Here is a 21,867-nt window from a genome sequence, read left to right on the forward strand (position 1 = left end):
CTAATGGAGTGAAACTGTGAGAGTGACTTCCTAATCAGATCAGCTCTGGTTTCTAGACTCTCAGGTGGCCCATCCCCGCAGGAGAGAGTGAAAACCAATGCCCGTCCAACCGGGAACAGAACAGGATGTACCTGGAGGCTTGCTTCCCGGCTGGCCAGCAGGGCCCGGCCCAATCACAACAGTACGGCAACCACCACCCCCGGACCACGGGCGCCTGTGTACAGCAGCAGGGCTACAGAGAAGGCATTAGCACATGGTTTCCAAAGTCAGTTCCCTTTATTAAATGTTGATTTTTCACAGACCAGAAATACAAAATAAAAGTAGAAATAGGCCCCGTTAGGAGCTATGGCCTGCCCTCACCTGACCCCTGCTGCAGCAACCTGAACAGGAGAAGCAGCAGCCGTATCCCTAAGGTCGCAGGAGCAGGCTCAGGATTCCACCCTGCACTGCACTGCCCCACCCAATCTCTCCCCAAGTTATCAAGAGCCATCCTTGAGAAGCAGTAGAGAGGAGGACACCTCCCCTGCTGCCCCGGTGAAGTGCATGTCACCAGGAGAGCTTGTCAAGATGGCACAAAATCCAAGGGCTGCATTTCATGAGAAACTGGTACCAAAACACGGGTGGAGAGACTGCAGGTTGTGACAGGGCAAGCCCAAGGAGAGAGAATTTTCTTCCTCTCTACTCATCAGATCCTGATGCCGAGTCTTCTGAGCTGGGGGGGGTGCTGGCCAGCTCCTCTTCTTCAGAGTCCTGAAAATCAAAGGTCTCTTAAGGGAAAGGTTTAGAGTCCTGGTTGCCCTCCCAGGGAGCCACTTTTCAGTGGTGAAGGATCCCTAATTCCCTACCCATCCCCAACCCCCCACTGCAGCACTCGCCTTCAGAACCTGAGAACTGCACCTTTCCACTCCAACTCACTACTCTCACAGACCTACCACAGCCCCTGGCCCTCAGACATCCACCCCTCTGCCTCAAGGCCCCTCACCCCTAAACTCTTGCCGCACCTCACTCCGCCTTCTCTTCTTTTTGCTCTTGTTCTCTCCGGAAGAACTCTCATCACTGGACACAAACTCTTTGCTCTTGAAGCTCTCACTTAGCTGCCTTGATGAGGACTTGGATGATGAGCCCCTCGAGGGCGTTGATTTCTTTTCCATCTTCACCTTTACTTTCTTCTTTTTCTTTGACTTGTCCCTATAGCAGCAAGAGGGAAAAGGGCCTGGGCCTTCAGGTTCACCCATCAAAGCCAATCCACCCCTAACTTTAACAGGGCTTTTCTCACTCCCAGCCACACCGCCCATCTCACTATAAGTGCAAACAGCCAGCCAGGTGAGCCCCAAAGTGCCCAAGGAAGAGCCCCGTAAGTAAATAACCACAAGAATCACGGGCCACAGCCTGGAGCACATTGCAGACCTTGTACATATCCTGCTTATCTCTAAAACTTCATGTGAATTCTGCTCCATCATATTTATTTATTCCCCCACACCTTCAAGTAAAACTAACCCTCTAGGAAAAGGGCCCCATTTATCCAGTGAGCTCTGGAATTCCCCAGCACATTACCATATTGGGCAGTTGCCTACCCAGACCTGAGAAGCACTGCCTACTGCAATCAGAGCCTATCTATTATCTTTAACACCCCAATTCTCAACATGGACCCGCAAAAATAGATGCCAAAAAAAGCACTTACTGGGCCATTTTGTTCCCAACACTTACCTCTTGGAAGACTCACCCCGGCCCCCTTCATATTCTTTCATGGCTTTTTCATATTCCCTCCTGGCGTCCTCAGCTTTGCGATCCCACTCCTGTCTCACACACACACACACACACACACACACACACACACGAAGAGAAGAATGAGCCCTCTTCCCTGATGGTGGTAAAATCTATATAGAAAAGGTCCACTGACAGCTCGTCCCTGCCCCCTGTATCAGTTACAAGGATGCCACCCCTCATCTCTGCAGCCATTCACCTCCTTCTTCTCTTTGGACATTCCCTTCCAGATCTCGCCTGCCTTCTTGGAAAGATCAGTGATGCTGATGCCGGGATGGTCGGCCTTGATCTTCTCTCGGCTGGCATTGAGCCATAGCATGTAGGCAGACATCGGCCTCTTGGGGGCATTGGGGTCTTTGCCCTTCTTCACCTACATGAAAACCCAAATGCCTTCAGCCATCTATTTCTCACAGGCCCCCAAAACAAATTATTTAGATCACCTGCTTGAGGAGAAAAATGAGAGAACTAATAAGTAAGCATAACGCTAGACTCGCCCTACACCCACTGCCTCGCTCCCTAGGGGCCCCCTGTCTTGGGCTCCTAGGACAGAAGCCAGGCTCCTAATTCTGATCTCTCAGAAGCTAATCAGCCCAAAGGCCAGAGAGCAAACTTTCCAGGGACATACTTCCCCAGGCCATCTTTATTGGCTACAACAAGCAGCCCCAGGACCACTGTGACACACCCTACAGGTGGTGGACAAAAGAAAGTAAAGGGAATGGCTTCCCCCACAGCCTCCCATTCTGAATGTGCACCTCCACAGGCTTCTTGCGGCTCTTGCGGTCCTTGGCCATCTTGGCCTTTTTAAGCTGCTTCCGTTTCTTCTCATCACGGTCACTGTCACCCTCATTACTAGAGGAGCTGGCTGAGGCGTTGCTGTCAAACCTGCCAAGGAGAGGGACGCTTAGACCTGGGAGGAAGGACAGCACCCCAAGGCCTCAGGACAGGAGGGAAAGGAGTCTGAAGCTACCCATGCAGAAAGGGGAAGGCAGGGCTGCAGGACAGCCTGCCCCCCAATGGTCCCCACCCTGCTTCCTCCTCTCAGCTGGAGTGGTTCCAGCTGTCCCCTCCCCACACCTGGCCTCTTCTGCACACCTATCCCTGGCATCAGTCAACCAAGGGGACATAAAATAACGAATAGGCTTCAGCTGCGCTCTTTGCTCATGGTCTGACCCATGTCTCACTCCATCGCCATACTCTTGGAGACAGGCACCCAGTCTTATCTTGCCCACAACACGCCCTAACCACTCTTCACCACTTCCTCTGAGTTAGTTGTTTTAATCCATTCTAGAGTCTTTTTCTGATAAAGAGATAATTACTACAGAAAAAGGAAAGTTTTTTTAAAGATAACTTAAATAAAATTTAGGGGAACCTGGCTAGCTCATTCGGAAGACCATGCAGCTCTTGACCTCAGGGTTGTGGTTCAAGCCCCACATTGGGTGTAGAGAATACTTAAAAAAAAAAAAAAAAAAAAAGGAAAAGGAAAAGGAAAAACTGACCTCAACCCAAGTCCATCCATACACATATAATTAAATTCTATCCAATACGCATGGAACTCCTCAGAAGATAGACAGACCTACCTTATACCTATATGGTGCCAATTTTCAAGGGATTTTTGCAAGTGTCTGCTCACTGACCTTTATAAGTATGTGGCAAGCAGAACCACCCACTCCTAAATATGTATACTATGTATATAAATACATATACATACTATAAATCTACTGGGTTTTTGGCTGCCCAACATTCATTCCCAATTTTTCTGGGTAAAGAAAATCCCAATTTTCTGTGCGAACCACCTTGCCCCCATTCAGGAGGGGCTCACTCCAACAGGCTTTAAGCATGGGTACATGCCTAGTTTTAACACAGCTCACCCCCTAATAACTCAGAAGGTGGCAGGAACCATGCTGTTCACTGCCCTGAGAGAAGAGGCAGTTCTGGGTGTTAAACCAATAGGATTAAGCCTGCCCAGAGCTTTCTGAGGGTCATGTGACACTGCGGAGGTCAAACCTATCTAAAAATAAAAAATAAAAAAAATAAAAAAACAGAAGAAATAAAAGATTCCCCACAACTTTTGAGTATCTGGATCTAGGTACCTGAAGCCACTTATATCCCTGGACTCTCCAGTTCCATGAACTTCTAAAACTCCCTTTTAAGCTAAAGTCCGTTTGAGCCACATTTCTGAGGTTGGCAATCAAGAGTCTTGATCAGTACAGCACAGGGGACCACATGAGGTTCTACGTGAGGACACAGAGATTCAATGACTCACCCCGAAACTCCCTAGTTAGTATATGTGCAGGCACTGGTTCTTATTCCCATTTTCTCCCTACTGCTCTTTTGGCTTACCATGTGCCTTGTACCTGCAAAACCCTTGACAATTTCCAAAGCATGTCCATGTACCACCTCAATGGAGGTCACTTTTCCACTGTGGGTCAGTAGCTAATGTTGGGACATGAGAAATGTCTAGAGATCTTCTGGTCCCTTAAGATCACAGGCCTCTACCTCACCCCTATGAGTAGAACCAAAACTCACTCCTCTGCCACGTCTTCCTCCTCTTCACCTGGATTGAATGACTCATCTGAAAAAGAACATAGGATGCATCAGTTTTGCCCCAAATGGAGATCCTGCCCCTTTACCCAGATGCCCAGCTCTGGCCTCAGGCAACAGCCTGACTGCCCTCGTGCCCCGGCACTGCCAAGGCTAACCTACCGGTTTCTTCTCCTGAGTCATCGCTGCTGTCGTTGGCATTCTCTTCCCGGATCTTGCCCTCCTCCTTCATCCGCTCCAAGTAGGCATCGTGCTGGTCCTCATCAGAGTCGGCGTATTCATCGTAGCTTGGGTTCATGCCCTAGCCAGGGAAAAGATGTGAGTTAGGGCCAATTCACCCTGGTGCCAGAAGCCCTGCACACTCAAAAGCACTCCCCCATGCCTGTGAGTAAGATCAGCTCCCAGAAGACCCTGGGGCTGGATTGTCCACACACAGCGGCGTGCAGGGCCTGTGCCCGAGGACGTCCTGCCAGCTGGGTTAGTCCAAGCCCCTCCCTCTCCCAGCCCCACTGGGGGCTCCTGAGGGGCGGCCGAGACTGAGCTAAGGTCATGCTGAGGAAACCTGCACCGGGAAGGGGGGAGGGTCACACGCACCTCTTTTTTCTATAAGGGTAAGAAGAAAACAGAGAGTGAAAAAGAAGGCAGAAGAATCCCTGCTCCCTCCACCCCTGAAAGAACAGAAGAGGCTCATTCTTCCCACTCGCACGGGTACCTCTTTTAGTCCTCGGTTTTTGATGTTGAGTTTTTTGGCGTTGACAAAATCAAACAGCTTCCCATACTCCTCCCTGTGAGGTGAGATGCACCACATTACTAGACATGCAGGGCCCATGCCAGGGTGGGCCGCACGCTGTTCTGACACCCACAGGCAGGGAAAGGCTGTGGGGCCTGCAGCTGCTGACCACATTATCCAAGCTAACAGCTCAGAGAGCCCCAGAGGACAGCGGTAAGGAAGAGTCAGACACCAGTCTTGAAAGGAACCTGCAGGCTCAAGGGTCTGAGAAAGAGAAGGTGGGGAGGGTGTGTTTCTATTCACTGGATATGCCCAAAGTAGGGGGAGAATATCAGGGAAAGGGACATTTTCACCTTTGTGCTACTCTGAATTTCGTACTTCACAAGGGCTGTCAGAAGGATGAGGTGGGAAGATGTTTGGAAGACATTTAGCCCATAGTGAGCACTCAATAAACATTAGCTGCTGTTTTCTCGGGCACAGAGCTCATTCCAGGAAAAGGAGAGATAGCATTTCCATCATGGGAGGAGTGGAGGAGAAGAGCTGGTACTGAGCACATACTATGGGAAACAATTTAAGTACAGAAAAAAAGGGAGAGGCTTTCAAAGGCTGAGCACTCCAAGAAGAACCAGATCCCAAGGAAGCAGAAGAAAAATTCTGCTCAAGGCTTGAAATGTTAGGGAAAAGTCACAGCACAGAGATTACCCCAGGCCATGCCAGCTTCCCGAGAGAGATGGAGACAGGCCCAGGATGCCCAGAAAGTAACTGGCAGCTCTCACCTCTCAATGCTACTGAAGGTATACTGGGTGCCCTGCTTGGTCTCAATTTCAAAGTCAAAGGAACGAGTGGTGGTGGTACCACGGGCAAAGTTGACAAAGGAGATCTCATCGAAGCGGATGTGCACAGGTGGCTTGTGAACGTAGATGAAGCCCCGCTCCAGGGGGTAGAGCAGTCCCGAGCTCGCCTTGTAGGAGCAGGTGATACACTGGGCCCCCGAGTGCCTATGGAAGATGCGGGGAGCCTAGTCAGTGCCCACCTCAGGAGCAGGTGGCATAGAGTCAAAGGCCCCGCCCTCAGCAGTGACACATGTGTGCTCGGGCCCTCATGTGAGTAAACTTCACTAAGTTGCTCTAATGGAGACAGCTGACACCCATCATGCTGTGGCCCAACTAGACCTCTAGGAGATTGCATTCCCAGCCCAGGAGGGGTTTACCAGGGAGACACAGCAAAGCGCCCCCCCAGGCAGGCCAGGACCCCAGGCCGACACTCTCACCCTTGGAAGTTGCCTGGCACTGTGATCTTGCGGTTGACCAGCGCCTTCATGACCCGGCTGACCATCTCGTATAGCGATCCCGACATGTTCTTAGTGAGCCGCCCCTCAAAGCGTTTCTCCACTTCTTCCCTACAAAGAGAGGAGGACGAGTTCACAAGCGCTGCTGCCTTCTAAGGGCCACTGCTCTCCTGCCTGGACAGTGGAAGGACATGAGTTCAGGGATACACTCACTCGTTCATGTTGAGAGTCAAGGAAATGTCCTCATCCTTGGAGAAGAGAAGTATCAAGAAGTGGTAACGGGTTTGACCCTGCTTGATGGGAGGATCTAGGCTGATCTGGTAAGGAAGAGGCGACATCAGGTTTCACACCAGTCAGTGTTCCACAAGAACTGCTGATTAACCAAACACCAGCAAGACCTATCTACTATGCAAAAACCAGGACGATCCACCCCCGGGGCTTTCTGCTTACCACAAAGAACATCTGGCGCTGGTCTTTGTGGGGCAGCAAAAAGAGACGCAGCACCGTGGTATAGGGGATCTTGTAGTCAAAGGTCTTGCCATGCAAGTGCAGAAAGGTGGGGTAGATCCGAATGTCGTAACGGCCTCGGGGAGTCAGACACTGAAGCTCCCGGAAGATGCAAATGGCGTCTCCAGTGGCCTGGATCACATCCGCCTTAGACAGCACATTCTGGGCAAAGGCCTGCAAAAGTGTACACACTGGTAGTCAGGCAGTGGGGATCCTGCTGCACCCCTGGACCAGCCGGGGCCTGCTCAGCACCATCTGCTCTCAAGGCGAGCAGGGGAGGCCTCACCTCAACTGGGTCCACGCCATCCTCCTGGGTGGGAGGCACATAGAAGCGCACTTCCATGAGAGACACCTCAGCGTCATCATTCTGGTGGAATTCCAGCGTCACCTCATTCTTGCCAGTGGTGCACTGGGACACATTGCTGAGCGGTATCTCGAAGACCGGCTGGTCACCGATGTCAAAGGAGAGCAGCTGCCCTGCGGGGAAAGGGCTTAGCGACCACAAGTTTCTTCCCTCAAGTCTGCAAAAACAATGCTCCCGCCAGACACTGGGCTATTTGGTCACACTGCACCCGCAAGACCAGGCCTCATCTGCTACCAGTCCTCAGTAACTAGGCGATGAGTTACAAACTGACAGGAAATCAGAAACAGTAGCACAAAAAGAGCATAACAAGGTAAAGGCTGAAACTCTTCATCCAACCTTCTCCTGAAAACTTCAGTCTACCCAGGACTCACCACCAAACTTCACAGTTCCCCAGTTCCAGCCTTTCACACAGAGGTCCTTCTCCATCAGCTCAAGGCGATAGTGAGTTTTGAAGAAATCAGAGAGTTTCTCAAACTCCTGTGGGCAGAGGGGGAGAGAGCAATCCCTGTAAGCCCCAGTGGCCTTAACACATTCTGGGATTCTCTCTGACAAACTGCCCCGATATACCTTCAGCAAACCCACTGTTGAAAGAAGCTGTTGCTGGGGACTGGATGTCAGAGCAGGGGAGGAGGAAAGTATGGAAATGACATTCCTGGTTATGTGCCTCACCGTGCTCTCTGACTTTGTGTGGGCAGTGCTTTGATGAAAGTGAAATTCAAATGCAGTACTGTCTTTAACTCAAACATGTCGAAACATTAAAACAAAAAAACTCAAACTAAAGTACCAAGACTCTGAATCTGGATAAAGGCAATGAGCAGAAACCATCAAAACATCACAATAACAGAAAATCTTCTGGAGTCAAAGCACAAGACATCCAAAGCTGAACCGTGCTTCATGGCCGCAATGGCCCTGCTCTAAGGAGCCAAATTAGCAATTACACGGCCATCAAAGGAGCCCCAACTCTTTCTAGATTAAAAATAAACAACGTGGCACAGTAAACGGGGGTTTATGGCCACAGGACACCTCACCGATTCTCGGAAGCCGTCATACTTGTAGACGTGGCCATTCTTTGTAAGCAGTTTAAGTCCATGGCCCAGGGCGACTCGGCGCCAGATGCCTTCCGTCAGCTCCCCAGCCTGGATGTTATCCACTTTGCCCGTCTTACTGTTCTTGAAGATGATACCCTGGCGGCTCAACCTTAGCCGACCATCGTTCTGTTGGAAAAAACAGGCCCAAATGCAAGGGTACAATACACACTGTGTCCGGGGCACAGACAGTCCCACCCAACACCTACCTACACCGGGCTGGCCAGATACAGATACAGGACCAACAGCTGGCAAGGGTGAGGGTCAGAAAGAAGAAAAAAAGTAACCTGGAAATCTGGATCCTAAAACCAAACCCTGGTAACCATGTCCTTAGTCTGCAGTGGGGAATGGAGCGCACGACGACGGTCCCTTTCAAAGTCTGCAATCCTCTAACTCCTACACAGATGCTTTTTGAATAACGGTGGCTCAACTTACAACCTTTCAACTTTATGACGGTGTGGAAACGATATGCAACGAACAGAAACCATAATTTGAATCTGTATCTTTTCCTGAGCTAGCAGCAGGTGGTATATAATCCCCTCAGGACGCTGGTGCAGTGGCAGTGAACCATAGCTCCCAGCCAGCCACACAGTCACCCGGGTTGATCACCACCAGGCCACAACCGATACCCAACCATTCCCTACTCATTCTGTTTCACTCTCAGGACGGTATTTCATAAACCACATGAGGTGTCCAAACTCGATCATAAAATAAACCTTGTGATGGTTGCGCCGAAGCGCACGCCAACGTAAACACTCTGGGCCTGTTTAAAGTGGGTAAGACTAACCTGCCCTGTTCATCAGGTTAGAAACATTACTGTGATTTTTTTTTTTTTTTTTTTTTTGCTCAAACAGTATTTTCGACTTACAACGGGTTTTTGGCCACGTGACCCCACTGGACCCGGTAGGGAGATCTGCAGGCATTGCCTTTTGTTGGGGAAAACACCCAACTACACATTCCACTCGGACTCCTTTTCCAAAATAGCAGCATCATGGATAATGGATAAAAAGCCTACTCTCCTTCCATCTCTCAGCCTATCGAAAAGCCCAAGCCCTTCTTACCATGGAGCCTTTCACCTCCTGATAGACGTCGTTGAACTCCAGTGTTTCCGCCATTCTGATCAGCCCCTGTTGGCCTCAACTGGGAGCTGGGCCCCAACTCCTGGGTGGGTGTGCAGATACTCAGCAGGTTGGGAATCTGAATTCAAGAAGGGGGGGGTGGGAGAGTGGGTAGACAAACATCAAAGGCAGCACCTCCCTGAGCCCGTGGATGGAGCCAGGTGGCAAGGCCCGGCTGCACCTGGGATGTGTCCGGATCTCGTCTCCCAGGGACCCCACGGCAGGCCCTGCAAACCTCCAGGAGCCAGGCCCAGCCGCGGCTGGGGAACCCGGCCCGGAGTCGCGCTTACAGCGGGACCAGACTCCGGCTCGGGGCGCTCCAGCGGGCGCCATGGCAACGAGCAGCGGAACCCCGGGGGCTGCACCTCTGCGGCTCGCGACCCGGCTCCGAGGGCAAGGCTTCCCTCCCGGCGCTCCCGCCGCGCCGCGGCCCCGGGCCCAAGCCCCCCCCCGCCCCCTAAAATGGATTCGCCCGCCGCCCGTGGATTCGAACGCGGAACGGCCCATCACGGGCGGCCCGCGGGGGGGAGCGAGGCCCGCAGCCTCCCGGGGCACGCGGCGGCGACCACCCACCTCCTCGAGCCGCAGCCTCGCGACGGCCCAGGTGCGGGCGGTGGGCGCGCTGGGGGACGCGGGAGGGGGGGCGGGGACAGGGGGTCGGGGGGACGCTCGGGAAGGTTTTCCCGCGTGCGCGGCCCCGAGGCCCGCCACCGGAAGCGGTGCAGGGACCATAGAGAGAGCGAGCGAGCTAGAGAGACGCGAGCCCGGCCCGCCTGCGAGGCGGCCGCCTAGAGCGCCAGCCGGCCTGGAGGACCTGGGGGGGGGGGCCGCGTGCGGTGCAGGACCCTGCGGGGACCCCGAGGCGGAGGTGCCGGCGCGTAGGGCTCCTTCTTTAAAAGTCACACCTGTTGAGGGGAGGACGGGGTCCTGGGGAGAAGCCGTGCACTTGTCTCCCGTCTGACCTCCCGCGGACGCCTGCGTGCGCCTTTCCCGCGTCCCGCCCGGGACGGTCCTGGGGAGCAGGGGGCCGCGGTGTCGGTGTCGCAGTGACTGGCCCGTCCTCCCGCCACACGGCACCGGATGCTCTTTGAAAGGGTTTCTCTGTCCGCACCCAAAACTTCCCTCCCGAAGCCCGCAGTCCATGTAGGGGTGGCCGGCGGGGTCCGCGGGGGCGGGGCGGGGGCGGGGGGGGGGGTCACGGTCACCAAACACCGGCCGGATGGCAGGGGGGGACCCGGTGCCCGCACCGAAGTGGATGGCGGGGGGTCCCCGCATCAGTGTGGATGGCGGGGGGGTCCCCGCATCAGTGTGGATGGCGGGGGGGGGTCCCCGCACCGAAGTGGATGGCAGGGGGGTCCCCACATTAGTGTGGATGGGGGGGTCCCCGCACCGGCGTGGATGGCAGAGGGGGGTCCCCGCACCAGCGTGGGTGGCGGGGGGGGGGTCCCCGGTGCCCGCACCAGCGTGGATGGCAGAGGGGGGTCCCCACAGCAGCTTGGATGGTAGAGGGGGGTCCCCGCACCAGCATGGATGGCAGAGGGGGGTCCCCACACCGGCGTGGATGGCGGGGGGGGGGTCCCCGGTGCCCGCACTGGCGTGGATGGCAGAGGGGGGTCCCCACACACCAGCGTGGATGGCAGAAGGGGGTCCCCACAGCAGCGTGGATGGTAGAAAGGGGTCCCCACACCAGCGTAGATGGCAGGGGGGACCCCGCACCAGCGTGGATGGCAGAGGGAGGATCTCGGCATCAGCGTGATGGCACATCTTATAAAATCAGAGGAGGCCAGGCCTGGGAGAAATGGTGAGTATGTCCACTCCTACCTCCTTTGCAGATCAGAATACTGAGGCCCAAAGAGGATTTGCCCAGGGCCCCCAAATCTCTTTATTACCCCACCCGGTCCAGCTCTCCTCTGCCCTAATCACGATGAGTCTACATCCAGAATGACTGGTGGCACCTGTCCTACGTGAAGACATTAGGACAGAATATTTAAGTCCAAGACTTCCTGACAATCTGACTTGGTTCCGCCAGCTTGCTAACCCGACGCTGGCCTGAGAGGCAGCGGGCATGCACTGCTGCTCCCTGAACTCGTGACCCTAACCTCCGGGAAACGGCCACGCAGCCCTGTCCAGCAGCATACGTTCAATATGGCCCGAACCCCCACCCGGTTCTAGGATTTTAGAAAACTAGTGAACAAGACAGAAACAGCCCCAGCCTCCCAGGAGCATGTTATCTAACAAACGATTCAGTTAAGGAAACTCACAGGAAAACAAAGCAAAATAAAAGCAAACACTCCAATGTGGTTGACGCTATGCTGCGGGGCGAGCTCAGCCACTGCCAACCTGAGTTAGGGACATGAACTCTACGACTCCCTCCCAGGAGATCCAGAGAAATATTCAAGAGACCCTTCCCCCTGACCCACGGTATTGGAGACGACTCAGAAAGGGAGCGGATGGCCACTGAATTGCGTGGCTTTGGGAAGAGTCACGAATGAGGCAGGCACTCAGCCTGGGGAAGGCAGTTCAGTGGCTGGGGCTGGGACACTGCAGGGGGCTTTAAGGAGAGCGTGAGGCGGCTGGTGAGCAGGGAGGAAGATGCAGCACGGAACAGAAAGGGTAGACAGAGTGCAGATAAAACATGACTCCCAGAGGGCCCTAGCCAGCTGCATCCTAGGCAATCAGGAGCGGGGATTGGAGACCCCACCCCTGCCGTGACATCACAGGGGAGTGGGGTGGAGACGAACTAAAAGGGGGTCCCCCGCCCTGGCCTTGGACTCTTGGCAGCCCAGGGTGTCAAGAGCAGAGAGAGCCTGGGCGCTGCGCTAGGGTCTCCTGACTTAAAGGACCAGGCTCCCCTCCAAGCGGTTCCCTCCAGGCTTTGAGCTCTGTCTCCCTGTCCCGAGGACCTGTCCCTCCTGAGGCCACCACTGGGTCCCTCCTGAGTGGCCCCCGAGCGCTCTCTCAGTATGAACTGCGTGTCAGATTTCTTCACCTACGAGACCACCAAGTCGGTGGTTGTGAAGAGCTGGACCATTGGGGTCATCAACCGGGCAGTCCAGCTTTTGATCATCTCCTACTTTGTGGGGTGAGTCCTGTGGCCCTTTGGGTCCTAGCAGGGTGGTGGGGTGCTGCTGCCTGGTGTCCGCTCACTGTTGCTGTCCAGCTGCCTGAGCCTTTCCTCTCTTGGAAGAAACAGTCTTTTCTACGGAGTCAGGGATCTGGTCCCCAGATTAGTCCTCTTCCCCAGTAAATCCTCTGGAGTCAGAGAGTGGTTTCCAGGCACACACCCCAAGAAGTGGAGTTCTTGCCCCAGTGCCACCCTCAGCCAGGAGACGTCCCAGGTGACCCTCTCTCCTTCCTTTCCTGCTCCCACCAGAGAACAGACCACCCTCACGCCTTCCCATTCTCCCTAACCAATGCTTTGGGGTCTCAAAAAAGAAGAGGGAGCACAGAAAAGGGGAAGAGAAGACACCGACACAAGGGAGATGGGGATGGGGTGACCAGGTCAACGGTGAGGTGGGAAGGACAGAACTAGACCACTTTGGAATGAGGGATTTCCCTCCTGGCTTGAGGAGTTGGTGAAAGAAGGGGGCAAGGGGAGAAGCCCTTGCTCTTGGAGGGGAGGACAAAGCAGGATGTCTGCGCCCTGGGCAGGGGGAGAGACGAGGGCACAGATAACACTCAAGGGAAGAGCTGCTCGGGGGAAAGGTGGCTTTTCTGAACACGATACCGGGTCCCTCCTCACGAATCCAGAAACACTCCTCTTTGTCAGAAAGCGTGAATTCTCTGCTGCTGCCTAACTTTGCGCCATATAACCCATCCCAGGAGTTGCTTGAGAGCCGGTGGTCTGAACACCCCCTCTCGGCACCCACCTTCAGAGGCGTCCACCCCCCACACATACACACACGTGTGTGTGTGCCAAGGGCCATGGAGGAGACAATGGCCGGTGGGGAGGGGGGGAACACAGGTTCTTTCCTTGTGGTCATTTGCACACACTGCTGGACGCCAGAAACGACAGGCAGAAGCCTCTAGATCTTTCTTTCCCAGTGCGCCTGCCTCTAGTCTCACGCCATCCCTTGAGACAATGGTTCTGTGTGTGTGAGAGAGCAAACCACTGACGGCTGTCATGAGTTAATTCAAACCAGTCCAAGAAGACATCCGGTGTGCGTGCGTGTGGGCCAGAGCTGCGTGTGCATGGGCCCCCTTGCCTGAAGGGTCGGAGTCGTATGTGCGTGGAAAAGTGGGCATGTAAGGATTAAGGGATTTTTTTTTTTTTTTTTTTTTTTTTTTTGCCCTGCGTGATTTGCGGGAGCCAGTGGACTCATTTACGTGGCTGCTGGAGGCAAGGCCACACAGCCGGTGCTCCTCTCAGGGATGTGAGAGAAGAGATTCGAGCTTTGGCCTTGAAGTCTACTTCCAGCTTCGAGGTTGTGTGAGCTGGAATGTTTGCAAACATGCTGTGTCCTCATCTCCAGAGCCTGGCTAGGAGCTGACTCCTAAATGTTCTGCGTTCACGCGTATAAGCGAGGCTATAACTGTTTAGAGCCGCGAGACCGTGTGGTGGTCCCGGTGAGTCCAAAGGCTGCCTCAGCACATTTCTGGCTCTGTTGGCTTCGGGCAGAAGGTTGATGGAAGGTAGACAGTGGCTCCTGGACCCGCCTGCTCTGCTCTGCCACTGCCCCTGTCCCTCCCTCACCGTGATATGATCTGATGCCCTGATCCTTGGGGCTGGAGCCCGGCCTGCAGGAACAAGCATGAGAGCCTCTTTGGCGTCTCCATATCCAACCCCATCCATCTCCCAGCCTGACAGGTCCCCACGGAGAGGCTCCTTCCAGTTACATCCTCGCAGCTTGTAGCCCGGCCCCCTGGCCTGAGCCCCATCTCTGTGCACATGAGCCCGTGCACCATTAGGACTTCACGAATCCATTGTCTTTGATTTAGCAGAAATTCCTCGAGCATTTCTTCATGCCAGGCACTGTGCACCAAGCATAGAACACGGGCAAAAGCAGACAGCACCCTCAGCCTCGCGGAGCTTGCGATGCAAGCGATGGGCATAAATCAAACCATGTCCACAAACAAATGTACAGTTTAACAGTGGCTCAAGATTTGAAGGAGACATGCACAGGGAGTGCCAGGAGAGCTGCTGGTATGGAGGTGTTTGACCCAGTCGGGGACCTAAGACAAGGTTTCCTGGAGACGTGCTGCCCAAGCCGAGATTTGAAGGATGAGTATGAGCAACCCAGGAAAAGAAAGGGAAGGAAGAGGGTTCGAGGCAGATACACCAGCTCTGCGAAGGGAAAGAGCCAGGCAAATGGGGAGAGGAAAAGAAGGTCTGTATGGCCACAGCAGAGCAGAGGGAGTAAAGCCAAGGGTGGTGTAAGATGGGGGTAGGATCACAGACCCAGCCAGACCTCAGAAGCCCTCAGAGCTTTCACTTTTACCAGGAGCAAAGGATGGGATAGGAACTGTGTGTGTGTGTGTGTGTGTGTGTGTGTGTGTGTGTGAGGGGGGAAGCAGGTAAGGAGAGAGGAAGAGCCAGAGAAAGACAGATGATGAGATCTGAGTTGGAAAGATCGCTCTGGCTAACTCACCAAGGGATGGGAGTGGGTAGGAGTGGAGGCAGGATACCCTGTGAAGGGTGGTGCGGGCTTGTTGAGAGAGATGATGAGGGCCTGACTCAGTAGAATTGAGAAGGATTTGTGACGCTGTGATATTAAGTAGCACTTGAATGTCTTCCGTATGATCCCCGTGAGGTAGACCCGATGCACAGCCCTACTAGGACACGTGTTCCATGAGCCAACTGTTTCTCTCATGCATTTACAGCAGCACACCAGCTAGTCGTGTCCACACGTGCTCTCACCCCTGCTCCAGCCTCAGCTGCCTTCTGGAGTTGACCCCACTTCATCCCTGGTGTCCTTTACCCGTCCAGGTACACAGAGAGGCCAGTGGTGTTTCTCTCATGGCTTTCCCTGGATCTAGGTGGTGACCCCAGTCTCCTCAGTGCGGTGGGACTCCTGAAGAGCCAGTCTCTTCTGGGGATCCTATGGGAGCTGAGGACAAAATAGGAGACCCCTGGGAACTGAGTTTACTGAGTTTCCTGAACTGCTGACTGATGGCCTGAGCTGGTTTGCAGGGTCCTTGAAGGAAGCCACCTCCTGACAGAGGGACATTCCTGGCCGTCTGATGCTCTGTCATCAGAAGAACCTGCGGTGCCTGATGGTGCCTCGGCTTCCTCACAGCCCTGCCCTCCCTGTCCCATCCTCCCCCTGCAAGGCCCAATCCACAGACTCACTATTTGCATAGTTGTCCCATTTGGTTCATAATACTCAGCCTCATTTTGAATCTTTTTTAAATTTATTTTTTTTTATTTATTTATTTATTTATTTATTTATTTGGTTGTTTGGAAGAGCAAGGGGAGGAGCAGAGGGAGAGGGACAAGCAATCTCCATGCTGAGCATGAGCCAGATGTGGGGCTCGATCCCACGGCCCTGAGATCAGAACCTGAGCCGAAATCAAGAGTCAGACGCCCAACCTACTGAGCCACCCGGGGGCCCCAAGCCTCGTTTTGAATCCTATAAAGAAGCTCAATACATAAGGCAGTTACACAGGGGAGCTGCTCTGGTTTCAGGGGAGGGGCCTGGAATCCCACCTTCTTGGCCCACCGCCCCATCGCCTCAGCCCAGGATGGCACCCTGAGGCGCCCCATGGGACACTCGGCGACAAGGGTGGTGGGAAGACCTATTGGAACCCCCCCCATATTACAGATGCAGAGAGGAGCAGCATTCACTCTTATCTCCGCTACCCGCCCCCATCTGCAGCCCCATGATGGAGAGACCATGGAAGGAGGAGGACCCCCTGCTTGGAAGCCTCACTGTGACATTGGCTAGGAGCAGGGCATTGACGGGTCACCTCATGTCTCTAAGTCTCAGTCCTTGTATCTGGAAAGTGGGTTTCGGAGTGCAGCAAGGAGGACTAACATGCCGAGTGCCTTGCCTGCAACGGGAGACCAACTAACAGGCGGCAACTATCATCATTTCCCCAGATTCCCCAACAGACCTCCTGCTTCCCCGCCATCAGGCTCACACCTTCCTCAGAGGCCCCTCGCCTCCTGGCACACACAGCACACACTCCGCACGCCCCCTCCCCAGCCTCCTCCCTGACTCCTTGGGGGTGGACAGAAGGGTGCTGGCCTCCTTCCTGCATATCCCACCTGCCAAGGAGCTGCCACCCGCCTTCCGCTCTATAAATAATAAACCAGGAACACGAGAAAAAAATAAGTCAGAGCAGCAGAGTAAATGCCAAGAATTGAAGACTTGGTCCTGCCCCATCTCCTCAGCCCTGGCCTCTGGAGACAGACTCAGCCCCTCTATTCTGGAAATGAAGCATTCCCTTATTTTGAGCTGCCCCAGTGACGTCCTTGGGCCCCAAGGGGCCACTGAAATTCTTCCGCTTATTATTTAACTCTGAGAAATTCTGATGTGGCCTCTCCTACCCACTGGGCACAAGGAGGAGCGTTGAAGGAGGAGGAAGGAGAGGTTCCTTGGTCTTCCCGAACCCTATGGCCCTTCCTCCTGAGACTTTCCCAGAGCTGGAGATGTGCTCCCTAGTGACAGGCAGGGCCAGCACCACCGGGACCAGGATCCGGGTCAAGGCGCGAGGTGGTTCTGAGCAGGATGTCCACGGTTGGAACCCACGTACCAGCTTGGCAAGTCAGCACAGCACTCTGTGCCTCTGTTTCCTTATCTGCAACATAAGGATGACAACAGAGGTGTCTCACGGGGTTGTGCTAAGGACTCTAGGAACCCTTACCACAGAGAGCACTTAGCGGGCTATGTTGGTCTGGTGATAATAATCTGCAGCCCGCTTCTCATCTGCAAGAGTTCCTGGACTTTAACAACAGGGTAAGGGACCTTAGGAAACCACGGCATTCCATCCCTCCTTAAGAGATGTGTGCGTTCTGTGGCCAGGCACACTGAGGCTCCAGAGGGCGGATTGCAACTGTGGCTTGTGCTGGGGACAGAGGGGCGCTCAGCTGGGAGCAGGGAGTTTGGGCCCTTGGCCTCATGCCCTCCACTGCACAGGGTGACCCCCCCGGGAGCTAGTAATACTCATTTGGATGTAGGAAGGTGGATAAGATTTCTATGTGAGCCATGCATCCTTAGGAGACCTTGACAAAACCCCTCCCCTTCCAAAAAAAAAAAAGGAGAAAAGTGCTAGGAAAATAAAGCACTCGGCACCACAGGCGCGTCCACACCAGCGAGGTGTTCATAAGAGCCTCACAGAAGCCTGTGAACTGTTCCTAATGGTGCGTGCCTCAGGACGCGGCCTGCTCTGAATAAAATGGGGGACAGGTTAGGAGCCACTTGCCACCGGCTGTGACTCCTCCCCTCCTGTCCCACTGGAGAGAACATTGGGGAATTCAAGAGCCTCACGATGGGATACTCCCAGCCCTCTCGCAGAACACCCAACAGAATCTCCTGCGAGTGTCAGCCTGTGTGCACATGAACATGACAGAGGGGTGCCCGTCCCACAAGTGGCTGTGACCCACCCCCCCATGACCTGGGAGCTGTTCCCCTCTGCGGGGACTCCAGAGGTCATCCAGTCCAACCGCTCCCCACCTGAACGCGTGTCCTTGAGTCTTCCCCGGCACGTGGAGCTCCCCACCTCCTGCAGGCAGCCCGCTCTTGGGCAACTTTCTGGGGTTGGAAAGCTCCTGGGCTTGAAGTCCTAACTCCCTCCTTAGAAGTCCTCAGGTCAGCTTCCCAGCCCCAAGCTCCCCCAGCTTTGTGTTCTCTCCACTACTTGGTCTCCAGCACCTTCCTGCGGCTCGTCCTCAACCTTGTGCCTCCCTGGTTGGCAGGCAGAAAATGACCCTGGCCCAGCATTTCCCAAAGTGCGCTCCTGGATTCCACAAAACGTCACCGGTGTTTCTCCAAAATCAAGAGGGCGCGGCATCTCCCAAACCCACCTGGTGGCCTCCTCTCAGGCGCACCTTGGGGACTGGGAACCGCAGCAGCATCTGCTGCCTGGAGCTAACGGGACGGGTCGCAGGGTGGAAATGTGCTATTGAGACGGCGGGTGGCTGTAGCCTGGAGGGCTGTGATGGGAAAGGCGGCCCCTCGCAGGCCCGGGGAGGCTCTTCTCGCTGCTGGGGAAGGGCTGCCGAGCGGGGAGGGGGTGCGAGTGGAAGGAAGTAAGGAGGCCCTCCCTCCTGGTTCCGCGGGAGGGCGGGAGTGCGGCAGGAGGCAGGCAGAGGTAAACGTCCACGGGGTGGCAGCACAGCCCAAGGAATAGCCCTGCTGCCCAGGCCAGCGCCCCGACTCCCGTTCACCTGCCGGGAGGGTTGGGCAGCCGCTGCTCCTGCCTCCTCCCGCCTCTCACCTGGCGCCGGCACAGATGCAGCCCCTGCCAAGCACTCGGCTCAGCTCCCGGATGCCTTCACTGATTTGTTTACTGAACTACTACTATGTGACTGCACTTGGGACACCCCCCTCCCCCAGCAAAGCCTGGGATGCTCAGGGCCAGAGGCCTAGGACCCTCTGAGGGTCCTCTCTCCCGCTGCTTGCCAAAGAGGTGGCCTGGGGGTCCGCGCGAAGGACAGTGCGTTGGCAGAGGGGCGATGTCGCCCTCAAGGGTGTGAAAATCTGTTCTTGAGGGATTACAAAAAAATCTCACTCTTCTCATATGTAAAACACAAATGTACATACAGCACATAAGCTGATATCTGTAGTATTAAAATTTCATGTTGGGGGGGTTAGGGGAAAAAAGTCTAAACATGTTCGGAAAGCAGGAAATGGGAAAGATGGACAAACACCAATGTAAGCTAACCCAGGGGAGGTCCCTCCCCTCCAGCAAAGGCCTTCCCCTGGCCAGACACCCAGTGTGGCCGGTCTACCGTGGGGGCAGGAAAGCCCTCCGGCCTCTGCACCACGGGCCTAGACCTCTCTCTCTCTCTCTCTCTCTCTCTCTCTCTCTCTCTTGTTCTCCATCCCTGCTCTCCTGCCCAGGTGGGTTTTCTTGCACGAGAAGGCTTACCAGGTGCGGGACACAGCCATCGAGTCCTCGGTTGTCACCAAAGTAAAAGGCTTTGGACGCTATGCCAACAGAGTCATGGACGTGTCTGATTATGTGACCCCACCCCAGGTACGGCCCCCCTACCCCAGGGCGCTACGTGGTTGCCCAGATGCTGGGCCAAGGCAAGGAGAGTGCCAGTGAGATCCCAGGTTGTGTGGCATCAGGGACCAGCAAACCCCTTCCCCAGTGGCTGGGAGGTACAGGGTGGGGGGGAAGGGCGGCTGCCCTCCAGAGTGCATCACTAGGCAGCAGGACAGCAGGGTCCCCTCCGGCCCTGCCACACTCAGCCTGCAGATCAGCAGGACACACACAGAGGGAACAAGAGAGGCAAGGTGGGTGGTAGGACCTGACTTGAACCCCCCTCTGCCCTTGGTTAACCCTTATACCTTGGCCTCATCTCTTACCCTATGTCTCAGTGTCCCCATCCGTAGAGTGGGGATAACAGTACAACTCACCTCATGGGCTGCCACTGGTGCATTTTTTCCTCTCCCTTCTCCCACCAAGGGCACCTCTGTCTTTGTCATCATCACCAAGATGATAGTCACCGAAAACCAGATGCAAGGATTCTGCCCAGAGGTGAGGGGAGGAGGGAGTGTGGATGAAGCACATCAAGGAAGGAAACCGTGGGGGTGCGGAGGGGTGGCAGGGAGGGGCACGAGTGTAGGCAGAGGTCCGTGGTCCAGCCCCTGCCACCTCCCAAAGGCCCCTGGTTATGGGGGAGCGCTGGGAGCCAAGGGGCTCATCCGGGGCCAGCTCAGGGCCCTACACCCACCTGCAGACCTGTCTCCCCACAGAGCGAGGAGAAGTATCACTGTGTGTCGGACAGCCAGTGTGGGCCTCAGCGCTTCCCGGGTGGGGGTGAGTGCAGCCCTTCCCACCCCCTCGCGCCCCCAGAGTGTTCGTGGGACCCTGGAGGACAGCACATCCCCCATGAGGGAGAAAGAGTGGGAACTGGCCTGTACTGGTGCTCACTGTGTGTCAGACCCAATGGGGGCTGCCCCCAGGGGAGCCCACAGCCCAGGGATGCTGGTGACAGACAGGTGCCCTGGGAGGGAGCAAGTGCTGTCGGGGAGGAACAGCAGGGAGCTAGCTGGGGAAGGGAGAGACAGTGCTTCCAGGTAGGTGGCTCCAAATGGCTTCCTGGAGGCAGTGACATTTTAGATGGGCTCTGAAGGATGGGAAAGAGTTGGCAGCTGCCAACTAGGAGGGCTTTAAAAAGAACATTCTAGGCAGAAGGAACAGTTGCTGCAAAGACCCAGAGGTAAGGAAGGCACTCTTTGCCTGGGGAGCAAGGAAACAGGGCCCCCGGGGTGGCTGGGGTGGCTGGGCCTGGGACGTGTCAGAGGAAGGCTGTCTCCTCCCCTTGGCCTGGTCTAGAGCTCAGGAGGAGAGGAGGGAGAGAGTTGGGCAGGGCTCCTGTACCACAGGCCCACCTCCCTTGACCTCCCTGTATTTCCCCTCCACCTGCGGGGTCCCGGAATGGAGGTGGTCTCCAATGAGAGGTGGGGTGGGCTAAGGGGGTAGCAAAGGGCCAGGCAGGCACCCAGCCCGGTGGCTCCCCCTCACAGGGATCCTCACGGGCCGCTGCGTGAACTACAGCTCTACGCTCCGGACCTGTGAGATCCAGGGCTGGTGCCCCACCGAGGTGGACACGGTGGAAATGTGAGGCCCCCACCCCAGCTCTGCTTTGCCCATAGGCGCAGCTCTGCATCTCTGAGCCTGCACAGGGTCTCGTGGGCACCCCCAGCGGTGTCCGCTCCTAGGCCCCTGGGGAAGTGGCCTCAGGATGGCACCTTGCCCCCACCTCTCCTACCTCCCCCCACCCTCCAGCCCTGGGCTCCCGAGAGGCTGTGACCAGGTGTCTGGTGGGAAACATCCACGGGGAGAGGTGGTCCCTCGGGGGGAAACCCCTTGCTTCCCCTTCCTCTTCCCAAGAAGCCAGGGCCTCCTTGCTCTCACCCACAGGCCTGTCATGATGGAAGCCGAGAACTTCACCATTTTCATCAAGAACAGCATCCGGTTCCCCCTCTTCAACTTTGAGAAGTGAGTCCCAGCTCCCTCCCTAAAGCAGAAAGCAGGGTATCCACCCCACCCTGCCAGCCTGTTTTCAGAGGGGTGGAGAAGCCCATCCACACAGTTCTCTGTGCTTTCCTGCCCTCTTCCCATCTCCCTAGGGCTCCTGTTCCCAATCTCCAAGCTGGTCTTGAGCACCGAGTGTTAGGTGGGCTCTGAGGTCCACCTCTCTGCCAGCCTCCCACCTTGGGGCTCAGAACCCAGATGGGAGTTCTGCTTGAGGCGGGTGAGGGACAGGCTCAGCCTGGGCCTGGAGCCCCGATGCCTCCGAAGGTTGGGGCCCAAGGCACCCATCCCACTTCTTCCCTCCCACCTCAAGCCCAAGG

The 21,867-nt window shown here is 55.5% G+C and overlaps 2 protein-coding genes across 5 annotated transcripts in view; one reads left to right on the top strand and one right to left on the bottom strand.

Moving 5' to 3' along the window:
• Positions 1-257: 257 nt before the first annotated feature.
• On the bottom strand, positions 258-10,117 carry SSRP1 (structure specific recognition protein 1). Of its 3 annotated transcripts, none has more exons than XM_077863307.1 (17): positions 9,971-10,117; positions 9,341-9,476; positions 8,223-8,408; positions 7,566-7,671; positions 7,117-7,307; positions 6,774-7,004; positions 6,537-6,640; positions 6,306-6,434; positions 5,812-6,033; positions 5,018-5,090; positions 4,468-4,606; positions 4,291-4,336; positions 2,517-2,646; positions 1,964-2,134; positions 1,708-1,796; positions 1,002-1,188; positions 258-750 (listed from the first exon to the last, which is right to left on the bottom strand). In XM_077863307.1, exons 2-17 carry the CDS (start codon positions 9,392-9,394, stop codon positions 679-681), a joined length of 2,130 nt encoding a protein of 709 aa, XP_077719433.1. In that variant the 5' UTR covers positions 9,395-9,476; positions 9,971-10,117; the 3' UTR covers positions 258-678. The 3 variants fall into 3 exon arrangements, with proteins under 3 accessions (XP_077719433.1, XP_077719434.1, XP_077719432.1); XM_077863308.1 differs by lacking the exon at positions 9,971-10,117 and adding an exon at positions 9,688-9,806; XM_077863306.1 differs by lacking the exon at positions 9,971-10,117 and adding an exon at positions 9,579-9,731.
• A 946-nt stretch (positions 10,118-11,063) lies between these two features.
• Positions 11,064-21,867, top strand: part of P2RX3 (purinergic receptor P2X 3) — a 29,483-nt gene continuing 18,679 nt past the window's right edge. The window contains exons 1-6 of one of the 2 annotated variants that reach the window (XR_013360013.1): positions 11,064-11,198; positions 19,402-19,537; positions 19,973-20,044; positions 20,263-20,326; positions 21,037-21,130; positions 21,434-21,511. Coding sequence is in view for 1 of the 2 variants with exons in the window: in XM_077863310.1 (XP_077719436.1) it covers positions 12,361-12,479; positions 19,402-19,537; positions 19,973-20,044; positions 20,263-20,326; positions 21,037-21,130; positions 21,434-21,511 (563 nt within the window). In the remaining variant the exon portion in view is untranslated. Of the gene's footprint in view, positions 11,199-11,282; positions 12,480-19,401; positions 19,538-19,972; positions 20,045-20,262; positions 20,327-21,036; positions 21,131-21,433; positions 21,512-21,867 lie in introns of those variants that run through there. The other variant, XM_077863310.1, reaches the window with a different exon arrangement.

This window comes from Canis aureus, chromosome 21 (genome assembly GCF_053574225.1).
Source record: "Canis aureus isolate CA01 chromosome 21, VMU_Caureus_v.1.0, whole genome shotgun sequence".
Classification (NCBI taxonomy): Eukaryota; Metazoa; Chordata; class Mammalia; order Carnivora; family Canidae; genus Canis; species Canis aureus.